Source organism: Protopterus annectens, chromosome 7.part0 (genome assembly GCF_019279795.1).
Source record: "Protopterus annectens isolate FY-2018-M chromosome 7.part0, PAN1.0, whole genome shotgun sequence".
Classification (NCBI taxonomy): Eukaryota; Metazoa; Chordata; order Ceratodontiformes; family Protopteridae; genus Protopterus; species Protopterus annectens.
The window spans coordinates 1,341,011,970-1,341,036,624 of record NC_056739.1 but is presented as its reverse complement, the minus strand read 5'-3'; the positions used below and the strand labels follow the sequence as shown (position 1 = coordinate 1,341,036,624).

Genomic DNA, 24,655 nt, shown 5'->3' with positions numbered 1-24,655 from the left:
TTAGCACTGGATGAAGTTTTCAAGTGTTTAATTGCTTTATTGAAGTACATATCATTGTAGTTTTCCTCAAAAAGTTTGTGAGCAATATTTTACTGATTTAAATAATGTTTGTTGAGAAAAAAATAGTCAGAATGTAAACATACCTTGTTAAGGTTCATAGACTGATATGTATGCATCTTATTTTTTGTTAGAAACCTGGGAAATAATGCAATAAGGTCTATCCACCCTGATGCATTTACAAGAATGAAGAAAATGAAAGAGCTGTAAGTAAGAGTTTTGTACCACTCCTTCAGTGAAATAGTGTGCATTTGTTGTAATAGGTAACATAGCTAGGATGGGGCAAAGGGGGAGGATTTGGGTCCTTCAGTACAGTACATTTCTGGCATTCAAATCCCAACACTCCTTGTGTGGCATAAACTGTAGTACTTTTTTTTTTTTTAAGATAGGAAGAGTTTTAGTATTCTATGTGTGACATGAACAGTAGCAGCTGCTTGCTACAGTTTAAAAAAGAAAGAAGTTTTATAAGATCGGAGGTGCTTTAACACTTCATGTGTGTCAAATGTAAACTGACATGTGAAAGTATACTGTGAGGTGCAAACCACTGTGAGAGGAACTATTTTAAACTAAGTAGTTTAACTGTTTTATTTAGTAGAGTAGTTCAGTTTTAAAGCATATGTATGTTGGAAAAAAGCTGGAGGTATAACTGACATTTCCAGATGCCCAGATTTAAAAACTTTCATGGACAATTTTCATTTGTAATCACTGTCAATTCAGTCAAGTTGTATTATTGTATGAATGGTAGAGTGGCTGTGGTGAATACGTATTTTAAGAAGAGGGAGGAGCATAGGGTGACGTACAAGAGTGGAGGAAGATGCACACAGGTGGATTATATCCTATGTAGGAGGGCCAGTCTGAAGGAGATTGGAGACTGTGAAGTGGTGGCAGGGGAAAGTGTAGTTAAGCAGCATAGAATGGTGGTCTGTAGGATGACATTGGTGATCAAGAAGAGGAGGAGGAGTGTGAAAGCAGTGCCAAGGATTAAATGGTGGAAGTTAAAAAAGGGTGATTGTGAAGTGGAGTTTAGGGAAGAGTTAAGACAGGTACTAGGAGGCAGTGGAGAGTTACCGAATAGCTGGGTAACTACAGCAGAACTAGTAAGGGAGACTGCTAGAAAGGTGCTTGGTGTGACATCTGGACAGAGGAAGGAGGACAAGGAGTCCTGGTGGTGGAATGAGGAAGTACAGGAGAGTATACAGAGGAAGAGGCTGGCGAAGAAGAAGTGGGATCGTCAAAGAGATGAAGAAAGTAGACATGAGTATAAGGAGATGAGGCGCATGACAAAGAGAGAGGTGGCGAAAGCTAAGGATAAGGCGTATGCAGAGTTGTATGAGAGATTGGACACTAAAGAGGGAGAAAAGGACCTGTACTGATTGGCTAGACAGAGGGACAGAGCTGGGAAAGATGTGCAGCAAGTAAGGGTGATAAAGGATAGTGAGGGAAAGGTACTCACAAGAGAGGAGAGTGTGTTGAGTAGATGGAAAGAGTATTTTGAGAGGCTGATGAATGAAGAGAATGAGAGAGAGAGAGAAGGTTGGATGATGTGGGGATAGTGAATCAGGAAGTGAAATAGATTAGCAAGGAGGAAGTAAGGACAGCTATGAAGAGGATGAAGAATGGAAAGGCGGTTGGCCCAGATGACATTCCAATGGAAGCATGGAGGTGCTTAGGAGAAATGGTAGTGGAATTTTTAACTAGATTGTTTAATTAAATTTTGGAAAGTCAGAGGATGCCTGAGGAGTGGAGAAAAGTGTTTTGGTACCTATCTTTAAGAATAAGGGTGATGTGTAGAGCTGCAGTAACTACAGAGGGATAAAATTGATCAGTCACAGATTGAAGTTATGGGAAAGAGTAGTAGAAGCTAGGTTAAGAAGGGAGGTGATGATTAGTGATCAGCAGTATGGTTTCATGCCAGGAAAGAGCACTACAGATGCAGTGTTTGCTCTGAGAGTGTTATTGGAGAAATACAGAGAAGGTCAGAAGGAGTTGCATTGTGTCTTTGTAGACTTGGAGAAAGCATATGACAGGGTGCCTAGAGAAGAGTTGTGGTATTGTATGAGGAAGTCGGGAGTGGCAGAGAAGTATGTAAGAGTGGTACAGGATATGTACGAGGGTAGTGTGACAGTTATGAGGACTGCAGTGGGAGTGACAGATTCGTTTAAGGTGGAGGTGAGATTACATTTAAGGATCAGCTCTGAGTCCTTTCTTATTTGCACTGGTGATGGACAGGTTGACAGATGAGATCAGACAGGAGGCCCCGTGGACTATGATGTTTGCAGATGACATTGTGATCTGTAGTGACAGTGGGAATCAGGTTGAGGAGACTCTGGAGAGGTGGAGATATGCTCTAGAGAGCAGAGGAATGAAGGTCAGCAGGGCTAAGACAGAATATATGTGTGTAAATGAGAGGGAGGGTAGAGGAATGGTGAGGATGCAGGGAGTAGAGTTGGTAAAGGTGGATGAGTTTAAGTACTTGGGATCAACAGTTCAGAGTAATGGTGAATGTGGAAGAGAGGTGAAGAAGAGAGTACAGACAGGGTGGAATGGGTAGAAAAGAGTGTCAGGAGGATTTGGAATATGAATACATGCAAGAGTAATTCTTCTGCCTTGATAACAGCCCATTACTACCATAAATCTACTATTGTTATCTTTATCCCTCATCTCGGTATTGGAGCCCCTGTAGCAATCAGTGTTATTACTCCCCTTATATGCAGCCTGAAAATCCCATTTATCAAATTCACATTCTCATTTTTATCCATATGTGACTCCTGCAACATTGCTATTTACACCCTGCATTTTTAAATATAATTTGATACTCTCTGATTTTTGCCTGTAAATGTAAGTTAATTTACATTCCGTGGTAATATGGCTAGAGTAGCCATTATACTGGAAAGCTATTGCTCCCACCTATTATATTTGACCACTTCTTTTGAATGTTTATTACCAGCATTTGGCATACATGCACATGTTAATGTTTGTCATGCTGTTTTTTTTTAACAGTTGATTTGATTCTCATCACCATTTAAACCTATGTCACATTTTAAGACTTTTTGCTTTAATGTAAACACTTGAACAAAAAAGGCTGTAACATTTTCAGAATCCCCATATGTTTTAACTCTGAACAAATTTACACAATGTAAATTTTCAACAGAGGAAATGTATCCTTCCAGATGGTAACAGTTACCCCAAGTTGACCGCTGCACCCCACAGGCACTAACGTTACCCATACTAAAGCACATTACAGTTTGTGTTCCCACTTACTGTGATTGCATTCTGTTATCTCTATTCCCCTCCCAGATGTGAAAACAGCTCGCATGCAAGTAAACATTGATTTTGACCCAAGTACAATGGCTGTATTTAAATAAACTAAATTTTGCAATGTATTAAATGAAATAAAATATTATGACTGCTTGACAGGCTACTACTACTCCTTCATTTCCCACAGTTTCAAACTGTATTTATTTTGTACTGAATTGCTTGACACACTGTACCTTTAAATACATTTTTCTCAGAGTACTCAGAATGCTAGATTAATTGCTTGCACGTGCAAACAGCTCATAGCTCATTTCCAAATAAAAGTGGTCAGCAATGAGAAAAAAATAACTTTGCAGATGCATGAAAGAATCGTTGTGTTCTGTGTGAAATTTACAATGTAAAGACTTCCCCTTGCCAAATGCCTGCTCTCCTACTGAGAGTATATACTAAAATGGAAAATAAAATAAGCTATTAACTTTACAGATGCTAAAAAGCTACTCTTTCCAGTGATTTCATCATTTTGTCTTATTTTTCAAAGCAAATTGTTTTTTAAAAAAAAACTTGTCTACTGTGTAAACAAAGAGCATTCATTCATTCTAGACACCCATCCTTGTAAAAATGGGTGACATTACTATCTTAATTCTAAATTTGTCAATAAAGTTTTACATCCCACTCCAGAAGCCAAAGATCACATATTAAGTTTATTTTTTTCTGATCAGCCTTTATCTTTTTATAGTGTAAAGCATACACATCTTACAACTGAAAAATACTTTCTTGTTTTAGCATCTTTAATCTGTACAGCAGTCACTGATAAGGGTTCCCTTGCCTCACATTTAAAATATCCCTGACTGTGTAGCATGCAAAACTACTTCATAATTTAACACACAATAAGCACTGTAAACACTTTTTTTTATACAAATATTAGCAAGAACAAAAACAAATTTTCTTACAATTCCTTCATTGTCCTAACCATTAATGATGTAAAGTGGGGTGGTACCTGCTTTACAGTTTACCTACAAGTTTAACAAAGTCAGCAAAATTCCAGTCTTTCTCAACCAGACTTTTTTTTTTGAAAGGCATATTTCAAATATCTATGTATAGATCCAGTGGGATTGATGCTTCTAGTCTCCTGTTAATTAATTTCAGTGTTGCTAGTCTTATTCCTGATCATCCTTGTTTCCCAACACATTTCTGGTTTAAATCCAAGGTACTCCTGATTCTTCTAATCATCACATGTGCATTTTTGTCTCTTGAGCATTTCCCTTTGGAGCAATGAAAAATGTTTAACTGGCAATGTGTTTTGTTGTGAGAAGAATGAGAAGTGGAGTCCACTTCTTCTTTAGTCTCTTCTGAATTAGAAAATTGCTTTGATCCTCCAGGAAAAATGTTCTGAAGACTCATTTTCCACAAACACTATGTCTCCAATGTAGTACTTTTATTGTTCTGACACAGTTTTGTTAGGATTAATTTTTTCTGCTAGTATGATTACATCTTTACTAATGTAAGTCTTTGCTGCTTTCTTATGGCCAGGTTTGGGCATGCACACAGCGAACCCTTTTAATTAATAAATCCGTTTGTTGGAACAGCAGTCCAGTTGTTTATTTGTACTTTCAGAAAATTAATAGTCTGTTCTTTCCAGTTTCTCTGGTTCAGTGGAAAATCTTAGTTTTTCTCTTCACACTGTATATTCTAACTCTACTATTTTTTGAAGTAGCTCTTGAGAAGCTTCATACTCTGTTTTCATTTCATCCTCTGATTTTTAAAGTTTTATCAGTTCATCTGAATAGCTATCAAAAGCTGCTTTTACTTTCCCAGCCTTTTATTTGAGTTGATGTATTTCTTCAGCATTTCATTTATTTTAAATACCTCTGAATACGTTTGGTGTATTTTTTCATTGAATTACTGGACACCGTCTCCTGTTCCAAAGCTGAAATTTGAACTGGTTTTAGCTTAACAGCTGCAGGATTTTCCGAGCCATAGTTTTCTCTTCCTTTTTGGTTGATTTTCTCTCCGTTTCTCCACATTTCTTCTTCTTTGCTAGCATTCAGGCATTATAATTACTAAAATAAAAAAACTTCTACCATGACTGAAATAAAGACAGGAATTTAACGTAAATCTTCTTTAATCACCACTTTCGTCAGCAAGACTTCATCAGAAATATAAAAAACTGCACATATAACACTGTTTAAATACTCTCAACATAATTGAATAACACTCCATTCAATTAATGCAATAAAACAATTAACTAATCAACTTTTAAAGACAACTACACATTTAATTCTTCACATATACTCTTCTGTCTTTTAAAAAGCATTTAATATTTATTACATCATTTAATCCTGGCATTCTGCCCGCTTCCAAACTGAAAATAATTTTTTTTAAACCGTTACATTCAGTACTATGTCTGTACAGAGCATTTTTACTCTCTCTTTCTTTTTCATGTCATACATATGCTCTCTTATCCTGATATACAGATGTCTAGTGGTCATGCCTACATATAATTTTTGGCAGTGACTACAAATTGCTATATAAACCACTCCGTGACTTTTACAAGTAAAAAATCCTTTGACAGGAATAGTACAGGCAATATGGGGCAATTCAATGTAAGGCCCTTCTAAGATGTATCTACACATATTACAAGCATGACATTTATACATGTCTATCCTACTATTTCTTACTGATTCCTTGTTTGTATTAAATTAATCTCTTTAAAACAAAGGGAGACCAAATGGCTGATAAATTTGAAAGCAGATGGAATGCCAGGATTAAATGATGTAATAAATATTAAATGCTTTTTAAAAGACAGAAGAGTGTATGTGAACAAAAGAATGTGTAGTTGTCTTTAAAAGTTGATTAGTTAATTGTTTTATTGCATTAATTGAGTGGAGTGTTATATGTGCAGTTTTTTATATTTCTGATGAAGTCTTGCTGACGAGTGATTAAAGATTTACGCTGAATTCCTGTCTTTATTTCAGCCATGGCAGAAGTTTTTTTATTTTTTTAATTTTTATTTATTTTTTTTTTTTTTGTGACCGTGCACTTTTGGTTTTCATTGTAATTACTAGCCAGTGATTTTTTTTTAACCCAAAGTGACAGTTTCAGTGACTCATTTTTTTTTTTTTTCTTCGTACTGGGAGAATTGAAATCAGCCTTTTGATCAGTATGCAGCTGTCTTAAGAAATCCATGACCAGAAAAAGGTTTAATCACTCAAGCAGAAAATTAAAAAAAAAAAAAGATTTACCTGTTAATATTAAGAGAAATATATTAACCCACCCCCTAATTAGACTTGCGGTTCTTGACTGTCTTTTATATTTGATTAGTTAAGGGTTGGGTTACTTACTATTCAGTTACAGTACATTGCTTGCCTTTGATGCATCTTGTCTGGTTTGTAGTCATACTGTCTTTCTTTTTCTTAAAGTAGTATTACTCCTCCTTTCTTATCCCAGCCCAAGGGGGGAAAAAAAACAGTCACCTTTATGGAATACATTACATTTCCACAAGTCATGTGTGTTCATATCACATTTGCTTGGCAGCTACTGCTTGTAACCAACAACCTTAGTATGTTCGAGCTTGTGAAGTTATGAGCAAATGAAACATAATGGAATACTATCAATATATGTTTTACAGAAGGAAAATCCTTTACAGTCCCGCAACCTTAATTTATTATTCTTGGTGCATGATCACTGCAACTTGGAGAAAGAGCAGTCACGTTCTGTGACATCACAGAAAGCACACCACAGCACAAGCAGTGAATCTGTTTCCTGCAAGACAGTTTTGTAAGTGAGTTGTTATGTCAGAACTGCAACATTTGATGTGTTCTGTCCCATTAACTGTTTTTGTAAGGTTAGAATGGTTATATCCATCATTTTTCTGCCATATATTTTTTTTTGTCTGCCATTGCATGAAACCAGAAAATTTAGCTGCCATCCTGCAAAATGGGGCTTACATTTCAGGACTAAAAACATTAGGAAGTCTGATCAGTTATCTGCTTCTTTTATCACCAGCAAATTAGGGGCTACAACTGGAAAACTGTTGCTGGCCACTGTAAAGGATTTCATTATTGATTCAGTTGGCAGGCCTCTTCTGGGCCTAGTCTGAGTTCATTTTACCAGAGGAAGTGCTGTTGCTATAGCTTGTTTAAAGATATCTGTGAGTATACAACCTAGTTTTCATCATCTTCACAGAACAGTACAAGTTTGGTTGTCAGCCTAAGGCAAGAAAAAAATTTACAACAGTATTGCAAAACATGCTGTTTTGAGACCCAATGCATGGCCTTCAGATGTGTATCTTGCAATTCTACCCAAGTGTGATGAGGGTGTCAGGTATTTACTTAGCAAAAATTTAATTAAAAGAGAATTTCAGTCAGGTTTGGTTGAACCCCAGTTCCATTGTGTAGTAGTGTTTTGAGGGAGCTTGTGCAACTGTAGGGTAGAGGAGGTTTCAGCTTAACCCCAGCGTTTCTCAGTTTTGAAGTAAATATATTTAGAGTTTCAAGGGTGTATCCCATGCGGTGCTTGGGGCTTGCTTCCCTGCATTTTTTTGTTTGTTTTATTGATGTTGCCATTTTCCATCATCAGTTTTTGTGTATTACCACTATGACTTGATACAATTAGTTTTTTTACTGTGAATTTTTGTAATGAATTACTGGAGATAGAAGATTAATGGCTAGACTGTATTATAACAGTGGATTATTAGCACTTCCTGTCTCTTGAGTAGAAGCCCCTTTCTACTTCCATTTTTTCAATTTCTCTTTTAGGCTCTTCAAGTCTTTTTTTTTGTTTGCATTTTCTTGTCCTGTTGGAGTGGTTGAATTGTGTTTGTAATGAGTGTTGAAAGGATTATATTGCCTAGCAAGGGTATTATTCAGGCAGGTACTAAGGTAGGAAGTAGTGTCGCTATGCAGTTTTATTTGGTGTTGCACTTTCTGCATTTGGTAAAGTGCCAGTGTGAAAGCCATTAGAGGCCTGAAGGGAGGTACTTACGTACTGCTAGCAAGTAATACATCTTCTTTGTAAGCATTTACACTCCAATGTAAAGATAAGTAACGGCATGTTTTCTTTTGTCTGTACAGAAATCTTCTGGTATCTCCTACTACAGTATTTTTATTCTTACTGTAATATAGGCATGTAATTTCCTTGCAAATTTTTGAGTTAACCAGCTTTCTCTAGTATTTCCTTGCAAAACATTCTTGAGTTGACCTTTCTATAATTCAGTTAGAAATAAATTGTGGCATTTCATCTTTCTGTACATTACTTTTTTGTTTCTTTTGAAAAATATCGCTGACCCTAGGAGCTGTTTTTGTCTCTCTTGAGTGCATGATCTTTTTCTTGCACTATTAACCTGTTTATGACCCCAGATTTTAATGACTATCTAAAAATGAAGTAGCTGAATAGTTAGATCTTGTATTACTCAACACTTATAACAATAATTTTGGAATATTTAAAATAATATGATTGGTCTTATTCTGACTCTTGGCATGTAAATACATTGCCTGTTTGTAGGCCATACCTGTCTTTCCATGGAGGTGGGGTTGCTGAACATTTTCAGTGGTCCAACAGACCTAATGAAGTTTTGTACACTACATCCAGCAGATGTGTTCAGGCAGGCGCAAACATGTTTTGGCATACATATGCAAAGTGATATGACTTATTGGATATTAGTGGAGACAGTTACTGCTAATAGTTAAACTCCATCATTCTCTCAGCAGAATGAAGCAATTCTTATCCTTCGGGAGAAGTATACGTATAGTCTTCCTTGTATGCATTTGGGTTTACATGAAATGAACAAATGGCAGTAGGCAAATAGCAGCTTGGAGCACGAGCTTAGCTAACAATTTGGGGGGGTGGGATCAGCACTCCAGTAGTATAGAGAGATAAAGCCCTGACCACAACCCAGCTGACCCAGGTTCAGTTAGCAGCTCGGCTGACCAGCAGAGTGGCAGAGAGGAGTGGGAGTTACCATCCTAGGAGGATGGGTGGTGATGTGTGCATTTGTTATGTCAATTCCTGATCGAGACTGGGGGTGTCATGTGGTGGTAGGCGTAGTCCTGGAGATGGGTGGGTGGATATTGCTGAGCTGCTGCAGAGGCTGAACAGTATGCATTGACATCCCACATTGCACACCTATCTATGGAAGCTACCACTTGTCATCGGGGGGGGGGGTGGTGACAAGGGCATAACAGACCCCCCACGGAATGGTGATGGTTGAACCCCCCCCCCCCAGGTTTCCCTCAAGCACCACAGCCAGCCATGGCTAATATTAGAGGGAGTCTGAGTGGCTGAGGAGTAGCAGACAGTCCCAGTGTGGATGGATGTGGGGCACTGAGTAGGGATGATGTAGGAACAGAAACATTGGGGAGGTGTCAAAGTAAGGAAAGGGAAGTGGAAAAATTAAACAGTTTCTTGACAGTGATGCAGTTACTTGTAACAATACTGTATGAGGTACCCTGATATGTGCAGCATGCATTATATAGTGAATGATTGGATACACTAGAGAAAATCGGATACAGGCTGTATAATATGATTTGGTTGGCTAATTCTCATGATGCTCATCCTCTTTCCTGCTAGCTACATGAATAGTGATGGCTTCCTCTGTGACTGCCAGTTGAAGTGGTTACCACAATGGCTAGCTGTAAAGGGCTTCCAAACTACTGTGGAAGCTACATGTGCACACCCAGAGCCCTTGAAAAACAGAAGTATTTTCACAGTACCTGCCGAAAGCTTTGTATGCGGTAAGAGTTCCTTATGTTTAAACATATACTTTTGAAGCTCTAGCATTATAAATGAAAATTATATGAACTGGAATGTTAATTTTTTAAACGTGTTGCAATGAAATCAGCTGATGCACTTAAATATCCAGTAGCAAGTGTCAAACAAAAGATAGCACGTTTTGTAGTAGCTTGTTTTAAAGCAGTAAAACAACTAAAAAATATAGAGGTAGAGGTCCTGCAGACTTTTTCTGCATTAAGAAATAACTGGTGGATAGGTTGAGATTATGCAGTATTTGCTTACAGTTGCTGGAGGTGGGCTCTTGTGTGAAACTCAGGAGGTCTAACAAAAGCACAAGTGGAATAACTGCTGTACAACTCACAACCCATCCTAGATTGTTATTGTTATATCTCTTCTGTTATTTTCTGTAGTTTTCATATGTGCTGTTGTATATGAGCATGCAATCATTTGTGTTTTACAAACATGCACATTGTACTGCTGTGACTGTTTACTTTTGTAGTCCAGCATCATCATTGCCCTAAAGTATGTTAACATATGAAATGTTTTTCTGTTTTCTATCATTGTGGAGAAAGTGGGGTGTATGAAAGAGCAAGCAAAAAAAACTAATTTTTTAAAGTGTGTATGATGATCCTTTTCCCCCACAGAGTGAACTTTCTGTTTTTCAATAATATAATGCTTCTGTTTTTCGGTGTGAAAGCCTTTATTACAGACAGAGGAAACATTTGTCATCATTATTTTTTTTCTGTTTTGCTGATAAACTGCTTGTGAAGCATTATTAGCAATATGTCTAATGGTTTTATGAATGTTATAGTGTTAAACAGAAGGGGAACCCGCCATTTTGTTTTGTTTGTTTTGTGACTTTATTTGACTTCTGCCTTTTTGTTTTTTTCTGCTGTTTGCACTATTGCCAGACATTACTTTCATTGTCTGGGTCTCATTCCACAAAGGTTATAAGAAAATGTTATCAAAATGAGACTGAGCTGATTGTTAATTTTATTTTATTTAACATAAGCCACGGTGGTGCAATGGTAGCGTTGTCACCTCACAGCAAGAGGTTCTCCCGTTCAATTCTTGGCTAGAGTGCCTTCTGTGTGGAGTCTGCATGTCCTCCCTGCAGTCAAGTGGGGTTCGAAAGACATGCGTGAATGGGTGTGCCTTAATTGAAGGTTGGGTGTCGAGCTGACACCTCGGCACTGTAAAAATCTACTGCCAATCATTAGCGAACTGGAGTTCCGCTGTGGCGACCCCCTAAATGGGAAAAGCCAAAAGAAGAACATTTGTTTACTGGTAGAGTCTGACTGGGACAGAGCCCATTTTCAGCAAAGACCTGGGGAGAAATGCTCCAGATGCATGTCTTTGATATGTGGGAGGAAACCAGAGCACCCGGAGGACACCCACGCGAAAGCAGGGAGGGCATGCAGACTCCACACAGAAGGCAACCTAGCCAAGAATCAACCCAGAGAACCTGTTGTGAGGTGATGATGCTAATCACTCCACCACTGCACCACTAGTATTACATTTATTAATGTGCTCCATGGTATAATTAACCAGTATTCATCCGGTAGGGCTGTGGGTTATGCAGTATTTATCCTTGATTGCTTGAATGAGACCATAAAAGTGAAGTTTACATGATCTAGTTAAGTACAAATAAGTAAAAGCTGTACAACCCACCCTCTGCCGTTGATTGTTGTTACAGTACCTTAGATTGCATTTTTTTCAATTTTCTCTGTTGTATGATTTGCTTTCTAAACAATAAAGTAGATGGATGCAGGTTAAAAAGTGCCTTTAAATTGTTTTAGCTGACAAGTGTGATTATGAGTACATGTGATATTCCTACTCATAGCCATGTCTGTTATCCGGTGCTGTGTGCAGTACCCACACTGGCACCCCATCAATTTGAAGTTAAGGAGGAAGAAGTCCTGTGAACTTGGAAGACCAAAAAAGAAAAAGCCATGAAGCTGAGGACCAGAAAACCAACATGAAACCTTAGCAAAAAGCTTATATGGTGGCTAATGCACTAATGTACTGAAAAGAATCTGCAACATCACCTGAAGCTTCTTAAATGAATACTGGTACTCACCCATGTCCCATTAGCAACTACAGATCAAACACCCTAATAGCTTGCTCCAGGGGCAATTGCACTTAACCCCAGTCTACTTATGCTGCTGTTATTTTAAGAGTAGCACTACATATCCCCTCCTTTTATTGTCTTTTGCTGTCATACGAGTTGTTTTGGATTTGTAGAGGAGTAATTTATATAATAGAAACAGTCAACTCCATACTACCATCATTATTCATTTTGGGAGTAGAACCTTACCCCCTGCAACAGTGTTAACATGTATAGATTCTAAACTGAAGTTTCTAGTCATTGTTTTTAGATAGTGAGGAAAGTATGTAAGGTCTGAAAAATGCAAGCAAGAAAAAGTAAAATGTTTGCACAGTAGATTTCTGTACCTCCAACTACAAACTTCCAGTAAGACCTCACCCCTCCCCAACACAGTGAACTTTTTTTCCTGTTTACTTTGAAATTGTTTCTGGTAATACAGACTGAGGAAAACATTTATCACATTTTACGTCTCAGCACATATATCACTTTGTTGAACAGCTCTGAGGTATTACTACCTCCTGGCATTGAGAAGACCTTTAAAGGTGTTCAGTAATAGAATTTACTACATTGGAATGTCCATCAAATGGACATTGCCTAAAAAAGGCACTATGGTCACAGCAAAGGCTTTAACCACAATGCAAAACCTTGGTAAGAGAGGTGCAGGTCATCCCTGGCAAAGCAGGAAGGCAGGTCAGCCATTGCATCTCAAGCTAACAAATACTAGATCCCCATAGAATGACACCAACTACATATCCAATTGTTAAAGTCAAATGTCTTTGTCTTTGGCATCATTGTTTGTGAACGCAAAATACCACTCAAGACCAATGTCTCTTCTACCACAGACACATGCATAGCAAACTCAGTCATATCTTTCCACTATAAAGTGCCAAAAGTAATTTCCCCCATGTGGACCACTATTTGGTCATAACTTTATTTGTCAGGATGGAGGGACAAATGTTGGAGCCCTTGTTAAGTCCTAGATCCTGGCTCCAGAAAGACAGCTAACTTTTACCCTGTTGTTATCCAGCCTTGTGAGGGTGGTGGTCCTGACAGTAGAGTCGCCTATTACTAAATATATTTTGGTGGTTCGGTGCAGTTTCAAGAGGCGATAAGAGCTTGGAGTCGGCACCCTTGGTTGTGAAGGTTGAAAGTGGGTGGTTATATTACTGTGTAAACTGATGCTTTTTTTTTTTTTTTTTTTAATTGGCCTTGGAGGCTTAAGCAGTGTTCTCTTAACACTTTCAGCACAGGTTGATTTAGTAGGTGTTCTGTGCTTTGTGTGTGTGTGTGTGTGTGTGTGTGTGTGTGTGTGTGTGTGTGTGTGTGTGTGTGTGTGTGTGTGTGTGTGTGTGTGTGTGTGTGTGTGTGTGTGTGTGTGTGTGTGCGCGCGCTGCTTACTGAATGTGTTTTCAGGTAAGAAGGTAGTCTACAAGTTAAGTAAATACTTAAACATTTGTCATATAGTTAGTCATTGTGAGCCAGCAATAAAGAATTTTCTTTAAGCAATTTACTATGCTGCTTCAAAATGCTATCAGGCTGGGTACAAACTGGACAAAGGCTGACAGATTTCATATTGGCCACCCCAAACAAAGGAGAATAACAAAACAAGATAACTTAATAAGTTACTCTTAGAAAAAGACAGTAGGATAATTGACTGGACTTGGGGAATGAGAATATGGGATAAGGCTAAAGGAGAAAAAAAGAATGAACTGTGACTACTGCAGTATTCACAAGGGCAAACAAAAGAAATGTAAAAGTAACAGAAATATGGTGGACCAGTAAGGGAATCGGTAACAAATAGTAAATTTAAATCAAATAGCTTTACCCACTGGGCTCTACCTAACTAGTGAAAACAATGGGAAACAGATAGTCTAACCCAGTCAATCTAGGTGCAGTAACTGTATTAGCTACAGATAGTGTAGCTTCAAGTGCAGTAATTATAAAGCAGATAGTTTCAGTGCAGTGTCAGCATAGCAATCAGCCAAGTAATAGTAGTATACCACATAGGTAACCTTGTTCTCTAGAAACAGTAGATTTAAATGTTGTTGATACATTATTAATCAGTAAGAAGCAGAAATGCAAAAAAACTCCAGTGATCAAAAAGTACAACCAGTAACTGAGATAATAAGTTTTTGGTGCTGCGGTAGCATTGTCGCCTCACAGTAAGATGCTGTCCGGTTCGATTCTCAGAGCGTTATCTGCGTGGAGACGTGCGTGAATGGGCGTACCTTCGTTGAAGGTTGTGCATCAGGGCTGGTAACTCGGCACATAAAAATCAACTACCAATCCTTAGCGGACCGGAGTTCCGCTGTGGTGACCCCTAACCGGGAAAAGCCGAAAGACCCAACAACAACCTAGTATCAGTAGTAGGCAGTACTACATATTTCCAGTAATGAACAAAAGTACCAAAATAGCTAAGTGGAGTAGTGCAGTATTAATTGAACAGCAGTACAATACCAATGAGGTGTAATAGCGCAATGTTGTTTGAAAGCAGCAGCACAACAGTCATCGGAATAGAAGTGATAATTTCAACAGTGGGACCACAAGAAGTACAGCAACTAAGTTAGTAAGCTAGAAAGAGACTGATTTCCCTGTGCAAAACAAAACAGTAGTAAAATCAACCACACTAGTACATCTAGGTTGTGAAAAAAAGCACTGAAATTTGTATTTTATACAACAGGGTTTCCTTACCTGTACAGCAGTATGTAGACCGGAGCAAGCCTGTTGTATTTAAAGTCTGTAAGGCTCTGCCCTCACAAAAGCCAGACAGTCAAAATACAAACAATGTTCCAACAGAAACTGGAAAATCCAAATCAAGTACTCCCAATTTCTAATTGTAACCCAGTCTTGGTTAGCTGTCAAGTGGAAGCCTCTGCTCTCACCAAAGGTTGGAGCACTACAGACCTGGTCCTTGAAATTTAGGTCCTCTTGAGTGTAAGAACCACTGCTTCATTCTTTGTCAGTTTTGTGGCTGTAGAGCAGAGTATCTCGTTAGCGCTGGCATTGGCAGTCCCTACATTTGGTTCAGTTGCCCATTTGAGCATGCTGAGATACTTCTGTTTTTACATTTTTTCATTTGTCAGTTTGCACACATTAGGTGCAAGTGCTTTAACTAGTGGGTAGTTAAGTGCATTTGAATGCATTCGGATCAGTACAGCCCCCCAGCTTATTACATTGGATACTTTTGGTACAGTCTTTGGGAATCTGTAATTTTTTTTTCTTCGTAATAGGAATGAAATCTGCTTAAATGACATTTCTTAAATAATTTGTTTTGTATGCTATTTTGCTGGTGTTAAGCTCCTCAAAAGGTAACATTAGATGTATTCATTTTTTTTTTTAGAGTTCATTACCATTATTAGTACATATGTGTTGAAAACATTTCAGAAAAATGAGTACCTGATGCAACTTTAAAAACCTACATGATAAGACTGCAACTGCATTTTTTTTTCTTGAATATGTGTGACCACAGTACAAGATTTACTACAGTCCCACTTTTCATCCTGAACTTAATTTTCTCCATTCTTTAGTCCTTTGTCTTGTGTAAAAACTTCAATAGAAAGCTTTTTAAAATCAAAAAGGCAAACCTGTTCAAATCCCAAAGTGGAACCATTTGTTACCTATTGATCTGATATTGTCAATCTTCACTGAATCCTTGACAGTAGGACTGGGTTCGGTTTCTAACCTCGGAACTGAGATGGCCGTTTACTTCAACTCGTGCTCTCCAAACTCTCGAGCTAGGCTCTACCCATAATGCTCCTCACAGAGATTACTTCATCTCGTTTCTCACTTTGCAGACCAGACGCATTTGTTCATTCTCTCGAGGCTTGGCTTAGTTTTTTGTGAGTATTTTGTAATTATTTTTACAGGTTCTTTTTCCTAAATTTTCCTCTTTATATCTCTTTATAATTCCTTTTATTTCTACCCGCTCCTCCTCTTTAGTTTCCATCTGTCTTTCTTCTACCATTGGTAGAATGTCCAGTACCATTGTTGGTGCTCCCTTTTACTCTCTTTAAATACCTTTAAAGGTATTCTTTCATACCACCGCTGGTATTTTTCTATTTTCTAAAAAAAAAAAAAAAAAAAAAAAAAATCTTTATCTGTATTCTTTTCTTTAGTGTGACTACCTTCAATCTGTTATGGCAGAACAACAGGAGAAACCTCCTTCTAAACACTCTAAGGGCACCTCCGGATTCAAGCGGTGTAAGAAATATGAGGCAAAATGCCCAGTTCAGATGGGCATACCCTGTGTGTGTATTGCCTTGGTAAAATACATTTGCAGGAGAACTGTGTGATTTGTCACTGGCTTTCAAACCATGTTTTAACTTGTTCTTCCTTTGTTAATCTTGAAAGGACTACTTAAAACTGGATTTGACGAGGCAATTTCTGAGTCCAGAGAGAAAGCTGGTACTTCATCATCATCTTCCTCACCTGCCTCAAAGGAAAGGCCTTCCTCGGTTCCAAAGTCCTCGGAACCATCAAGGAAATTTACTAAACCTTCCTTGGTACCGAAGAATTTGACTGCATCGACTATTACTACTAAATTGGCTTTGGAGCTGACCACTTCTTCGGTACCTACTGATACATCGGTACAGAAGCAATTGGGGCTGACTCCGCTCCCAAGAACATCCAATTCCCCACTTGTGAACCCATTTAAAGATGCTCCTTTTTGTGGAAGTGAGACCCTCTGAATCTCCTTCCATTGCATCCATTCGATCTACTAAGAGTCTCTGAGACAGACATCATGAGACTGGTGGATCAGCTATTTGTGGCAAGGGATTTCCCTCTGTTCCGAGCCACACCAGCGTCGGAACCATTCTCTTGCTGTGCCCTTGGAGCCCTTGATCCCGACTCTCCAGACTCCGACTGTCTCGGTTCCTGTAGCATCTTCCTGTCCGGTTCCGAGAACTGCCTTGAGTAGCCCCTCCAAGATGCATGGTACCTTTTCGGTTCCTTCAGAGCAGTCTGTTTCTCTCTCGGTGCCTTGGCCTTTGCAGTGTTGATTCAGGCTTCTGGAGGCAGTCTCCTTGGTGCGAGGTGTGACCCCGGTTCTGAAGGAGTCTATTTCAGTTCTGCCTCCCACTCCTTTATGGGGGGGCAGCTTTCTGGGTTATGGAGAGGGCGTCTATTGGAGACTCACAGTCCATGCCATCCCTGTCTGAAGAGATTTTGATATCCCCTCGATCTGAGCTACCATCAGTCTCATCTCCAGGACAGAGGGCACAAAAGTCTCAGGTAACACCTACCTTGGTAGTCTCTCTTCTTTGGATACCTCCCTGGATCATCCCTCCCGAGGAAGTCCCTGCAAAAGAAATTTCATGAGGAAGCACTTAGGCTCCCCGGAAGAGTCTTTCATAAGAGATACTGATTTCAATGAAGGAGAAGGTTCCCCTAGGTCACCCCTGACGTTGTTTCCTTTGGGGACATCCTAGAAATCCTGAAACAGAGGGGTGGCTGGTCCTCCTTCCAACCTTCTTCAGAGGAATACGTATACATGGAGGCTTTTCGTGCTCAACACTCTACTTCTTGGATCTCTCTGCCCACTGACAATCTCATTAAGTTGATTGCTCAGCAGGCATGGAAGATACCAGATGCCATAGAGCCAATCCCTAAGAGACCTGATAGAGTATTGTCAGCCCCCAAAGAGGAACCACATTGAGCCAAAGGAATTCCAATTGATGCCATGGTGGTAGCAGCAGCCACCAGAAAGGAACTTGTTCAGGAAAGACCTATCCGTCCTCCTAATAAGGAGTCTAGGACTTCGGATAGATTTGATAAGCGTGTTTATGCTTAATCAACCTTTGCTCTAAGTTCTTTGAATTTTATGGTGCACTTTACAGGACAACAGAGGGATCTGATCAAGGAGCTTTGATACCCTTGAAGGAGCAGTGGCTGAAGGGGTACAAGATAAAATGACTTCTGAGCTTGCAACCCTAGAAGCAATTTCTAACTCGTCCATGAGGTTTGTTGCCCATGCAGCTGAAGGGACGACTAGGGCAGTGGGTTCAGGCATAGCCATTAGAAGGCATTCCTGGATGCGGTTGTTCGAATTTGCGGAGCCCGTTAAAGCGCCATTCATCAGTGCTCCGTTTGACGGATCTTCCCTGTTTGGTCCCAAGATAAAAGATACCCTAGCCAGATGTGAAAAGGATGGTAAGACCCTTTCTGCCATTGGCATACATTTCTCCACTCCTCAGAGACCGTACTCTAGGAACCAGAGGAGTGGGAGACTATGGTTTAAAAAAAATTCAAAGGGCCTTTCCATGATTCACCAGGCAAAAACTTCTCCTGGGGCAGAGGGGAAAGCAATGTAAGATGCCGCCCTAGAGGCAGACATGGTCCGCAAAACCGGATCCAGAGAGACCTTCTCTGGAATTTCCTACCGGCACCCCTGAATGGGTGCCCGATTGCCCACCTCTGGAGGCAGACTGCTTTCTCTGCACCAATCTGCCTGACAGATGTTAATGGACAAATGTGTGCAGGGAATTATATCCAGAGATTACAAAATTCCTCTATCACAACCTTCAAAACCCCATAAACAACTCCCAGATGTGTACCACCCAGTCTCATGGAAGCAGCAGTTCTAGAATTTCAAATACTGCTAAGCAAAAGAGTCATCCAAAAAGTCCCAACAGACCAGAAAGGATCTGAATTTTACTCAAGATTCTTTAGTGCCCAGGAAATTAGGGGACTGGAGACCCATCTTGGATCTCAACTAATTCAACAAGGCAGTTCAAAAAACCAAATTCTGGATGGTGTCACTTCAGTCAGTATGTCCATTCCTGGAAAAAGACAAGTGGATGTGTGCTGTATCAACCTCCAAGACGCTTATTACCACATAAAAATGGAAAAGCACTCCAGGAGGGTTTTTTTCCATTTCCAGCTGGGAGCCAGTCATTTCCAATTCAGAGCACTGCCCTTTGGCCTCACCACAGTCCCCAGGGTGTTTATCAAATGCATGGCAGTGGTAGCAGCTCATCCAAGACTTCAAATGTTTAGAGTATTTCCCTATCTTGACGACTGTATCCTCACCACTGCCACCAGGTGCCACTTAGAATGGGCAAGAGATTACACCATACATCTCTGTAAATCTCTAGGAATAACTATAAACTTTAAAAAGCCCGCACTTCATCCCACTCAAAAACTGGACTTCACTGGAGCTCACTTAGACACTGTCTCGAGAATTGCATCTCACCCTACAGAAGGGCTACAACGTATAAGATCCCAGGTCGGCCAATTACTACGCAGTGACAAGGTCCCAGCAAAATTAGTTCTTCAGACCTTAGGCTCCATGGCAGCAGCAACCACTCTAGTTCCTTTGGCAAGGTATCACATGTGGATATTGCAATGGCTACTAGCGTCCCAGTGGTCTCTCATAGACCAACCAATGTCTCACCTAATTGTGATTACCAATCATTGCAAGCATGACCTGTTGTGGTGGCTACACTCCAGACAGGTTCTCGTGGGTCATCCTTTCATTCTTCCCCAGCCCCAAGCCACAGTGACTACGGATGTTTCCCAGACAGGGTGGGGCATTATCTGGGAAAGACAGTTCAAGGCATGTGGTCCCAGTTGGAGGCCAACTTGCACATCAGTGTACTAGAGGTGAAGGCAGTGCTGTTAGCGTTGCAAGCATTCCAAGATGTCCTCCCTGTAGGAACAGTAGTGATTCAGATGGCAACATGTCAGTAGTCTGGTACATAAACAAGGGGGAACCAAATTTTACCCGTTGTGTCGAGAAGCACTCCGAGTTTGGCAATGGGCGATTTCTTCCAACCTCTTTTTCACAGCAGTGCACATTCTGGGGAACTCCAATGTGATAGCGGACAAATTGAGCAGAACTGTTCTTTTGCCTCACGAGTGGTATCTCAATCCAACAGTGGTGAACAACATTTTTTACCACTGGGGCCAACCTTGCTTGCGACCTTTTTGCCTCTCCTTAAACGACAAGTGCAGAAGTTACTTTGCCCTAATCCCCCCTCAGGGGGAGTCACCCAGAGATGCTCTTCTCCACAGTTGGCCTCCTGGCCTGCTTTATGCCTTTCCCCCAATTCCACTCATTTCGCACTTCTTGAAGAAAGCCATAAGGGCGGAAAAATTCAATAATTCTCATTGCCCCAATCTGGCCTTGACAAGTTTGGTTTCCCGTCGTATAGCCTCATTTAATTTGGAAACCATGGATTCTGGACATATTTCCAGATCTACTGCCTCATCCAGAGGGCATGGTGCATCCGAATCTCCAAAACCTCAAGCTCACTGAGTGGCTTCTCCAATTCCCATGATTGCCTAGCATCTCTCTTTCCTCACCTGCCCAACAAATTATTATGGCTCATCACAAATCGTCTACAAGGAGATTATACCAAAGTAAATGGGAGAAATTTGCTAGATGGGCTCTGGATAATGAGATAAATCCTTATTCCAGCCCTATCCACAAAGTATTAGATTCTCTGGCCTCACTTTACCAGTCGGTTCCTCTGTTTCAACAATTAAAGTGCACCTAGCTGCAATTTCAAAATTCCATATAGGACTGGAGATTGCCCCTCTGATGTCACACAAACTGTGTAAAGAATACCTAAAAGGTCTAATAATGCTAAGGCCTCCATTTAAAGAATCTCTTCCACCTTGGGATTTAACTATGGTTCTTCAGGCCCTGACTAGGAACCCTTTTGAACCATCAGCAACTTGTGACTTAAAATAGCTGTCTAGGAAAACCTTATTTTTGGTGGCTATCAACTTTTCCAGAAGAGTGTCAGAACTTCAGGCCGTATTGTGTGAACCTCCATACGTAATTTTTTTATAAGGATAGAGTTGCACTTCAAACTAATCCTTCCTTTCTTCCTAAGGTTATAGCCGAGACTAATATTAATCAGACTTTACAGCTACCAGTCTTTTTTTCCAAATTTTTCAAACAAAGGAGAATATGCTCTCTATTTACTTGTCCTGCACAGACAACTACATTTTTATCTTCACAGGACTAAAGTATTTAGAAAATCAAACAAACTTTTTGTGGCATTTTCTTCTCTCCGTCTAGTTAACCCACTTTCTAAGGTTACCTTGGCCAGGTGGCTAAGAGACTGCATCACATTCATTTATTATTCTAAAGGACTCCAGCTCCCAAAAACAGTTCAAGCCCATTCTACAAGAGTAATAGCTACTTCTGCAGTCTTTCATGCCAGAGCTTCTTTAGATGACAGTTGTGCAACAGCCACTTGGTCTTCTCATCATACCTTTATCACTCATTACAAATTGGATCAGGTCTCAAGGGGATGAGCATCCTTTAGCTCTATGGTGCTTGGGAATATTCCATGAGACCTCCTAAGGCTAAAGTAGCTGGGGATTCTGTCCCACTGTCAAGGATTGAGTGAAGATTGACAACATTTGATGAAGTTATGTCTTACCATAACGTTCCATCTGTGTTGTCGATCTTCACCAATCCTTGAAATCCCGACCCTCCATCCCCCATCCTGAAACTTAGTAGACCGAATTTAGTCCTTGGCTAGCTTTCCTTTAAGGATTCATATTTGGCCTCAATTAATCTAACTGTCCTGTATTCCTGACCTTTCATGTCTAACTGCCACTCCGTGACAAACTCGATCTGAGATAATCTCTGTAAGGAGCATTATGGGTAGAACCTGGCTCAAGAGTTTGGAGAGCATGAGCTGAAGTAAACTTCCATCTCTGTTCTGAGGTTCGGAACCAAACTCACTGTCAAGGATTGGTGAAGATCGACAACACAGATGTAACATTATGGTAAGACATAACTTTTTTTTTTTTTTCATCCTGTGTCTACTTATGCCACACTTGTCTTTAGTCTTTCTTCTTGAGTCAGTTTCCAGTCTGCTGCTCCAGATACCATCCCCTTAGTTTTCCCACTAGTCTTCCTTGTTTAATTTCTCCCAAGTGTTTTGGGTTTCAAATACTATGACAGGAGTGGACCGCATTCCTAAGTCAAAGTATGATTAAAGTTTGTGAGAGTAATATTGTTTTCTTTGTTAGCCAAAAGTGCTCTTTGCAGTGCCTGCAATGTGCCCAGAACTGACCCCTCCTGCATACGGACTTGAATGCATCGGTAGCATTTCTTAATATGACTGTAAATATTGTTTTAAACTTTGTTAGCCAAAAGAGATCTTTGCAGCGCCTGCAATGTGCCCAGAACTGACCCCTCCTGCATACGGACTTGAATGCATCGGTAGTATTTCTTAATATGACTGTAAATTCTTTTTTTTTTTTTTTTTTTAATAAGACCCTTGCTGCTATTACCATTGGAACTGTCCGAGTATCCTTCCACATTGTTCTTGTTTCTGCCTGCAAATCCTGGTATTCTGACATTGTTTCTCTGTGCATAACACACTGTAATCACTGGGTGTAGCAATTAAAATGATCAATCCTACTTTTGTCTTCTATTCATGGACTGCTATATCTGGTTTTCTCGCATCTATTTTTTTAACTGTTGGTAGTGGGTGATCCCATGTGATGTAAACTTCATTATTCTCAATAATGCTTTGTGGCTTATGTTTCTGATGCTTGTCAGCTACTTCAGTATTGTGTATTTATTTACACAATCCCCAATGCAATGGTCTTGCCTCATTAGTATGCCTCTCGGTATACAGGCCCTCTGCCATTAGTGTATCACCCCAGTAACAAGATGTGCGACTGTTTCCAATTCTGTTGTACAGAACCTGCATTCATCTGTTTCTCCCACATGTTTAATGGACTTTATAAATCAATGTGTATGTAGTCCATTGTCTGGGTCCTCAATATTTACCTTTCATCTTTTGGCTTAAATTCACCTCCTTAACCATTCCTGCATCAGATTCTGATTGACATGAGGTTGTTCCAGGAGTTTTCTGTACTTGCAACTATATTTATGCCTTTTCAACATTTCTTGCCTTGTCATCTGATCCTTGTCCTTCTATTCTTTCTTTTGATTTTTGGCACATTTAGTTGCTGCCTGATTTTTATCTACTTCTAGTTTGATTTCCTTCTCTGCTTGATACTGATATGCTTCCACTAAACTAAAACTTTCACTATGTTTGGATCTGGCGAAGTCCAATGATATGTATGCAGTCTTTCAACTGCAGATCTATGCATGTAATCAATTTTACGGAGGCCCGTACCTTCTTCAGAACAAGGAATGTATAATCTTATTATACACTTATTTTTTACATATTGTTTAACAAGCATGAAGCATTTTTCTTGTTTTCCTGTCCAGCTGATCCAATACCTTTTGGGGTCAGTCAGTCAACCCAAAACTAAGAACAGGAAGAAAAAATTGGATTATAGCTTGGACTTTGTAGATGTCAGGGCTGTTTTCACTATTATAGTCTTCTAAAATATTCCTTACTGAGTTTTATTCGCATTTGTTCATGTTTTATTGTCTATCCTCAAATGTTAATACACGCCCTCCTGCATAAGTTCCTATGTATCACATTCCTGTCTCAGACTGATATTTTCTTGGTGCTGCAGCTTTCCTGCTTTAAATGTTGCTTTTGCATGTTTATCAAGACCAAATGACAATCTTACATCATACCACTTGCAGTTGTGCTTTCAGTTCCTCATCAGATGAACTATAGTTTTCAGTCATCCACAAAAAGAAGAGTCTTTACACTTTTTTCTTGGAAGCCAAATTGTAACCATGATTGTTATCTGTTAAGTAGATTGCTTAATGGGTTAAGGGCAAGACAAAAGAGCCACAGTGACAGAGGCACCCTGGAATGTCCCTCTTTGAATTTTTGTCCCTGGAATCATAATTTGTCCTTTATCATGGCTGAGCTGCAAAGTGGTTTGCCACTGTTTCATGGTCACTGTAGTGTAATTGATCAATGTAGGCTGTATCATATACATCTGTAAGCACTCCTTTATCCGTGAATGTGGGATGCTGTCATATGCTTTTTTCATAGGTGGGTACTAGGCTATCTGCCCAAAGGCATTTATAAGCCTAGCTAGAATGTGTTGGCTTTCGCCATCCCCTTAAATTAGTTCCCTGTGCCTCTGTCCAACAGAGCCACTGATGTGATCCCCGAGGTAAACTTTGTTTCCCATCCACTCGTCAAGGTTTCTTTTGAAGAGTGTTAGTGAGGAGCTCTGCCTAATGTAGATTGGGATCTTGTTCCAAAGCATGGGAAGTCTCTGGGACAGGAATCTATCCCTCCAGCATGTCCTAGATTTAGATCCCTAGAGCATGTGGCTCGAGGGGATAAGGTTTTCTTTAGGTGGAGCATGTCCATCAATTCTGGGTTGGACATGGCCTTGTATGTTAGGCAGAGATCACCTCTGAGTAGGCGGTGTACAACTGGAGTTTCTTTAGTCGAACTGCATAGGGCATCTGTTTGAGGCCATTGATCCTCTTGGTGAGGTACTTTGCAGGTGTCTTGTAAGTTACATCCCAAATGGGGCATTGTACTCTAAGATGGGTCTGATGAGTGATGAGTAGAGGGGCACAATGACCTCTTTTGATCTGGATGCAAACCCGTTTTGTGATTAGGTGGGCCACGTAGAAGGATTTTCTAA

General features: G+C 39.9%; 1 protein-coding gene across 1 annotated transcript in view; it reads left to right on the top strand.

Annotated features, from left to right (window-relative positions):
• LRIG1 (leucine rich repeats and immunoglobulin like domains 1) overlaps positions 1 to 24,655 on the top strand; it is a gene marked incomplete in the record, with an annotated part of 404,144 nt that overhangs the window by 315,466 nt on the left and 64,023 nt on the right. The window contains 2 exon segments of the mRNA XM_044077960.1: positions 192 to 263; positions 9,880 to 10,043. Of these exon segments, the coding sequence (XP_043933895.1) occupies positions 192 to 263; positions 9,880 to 10,043 (236 nt within the window).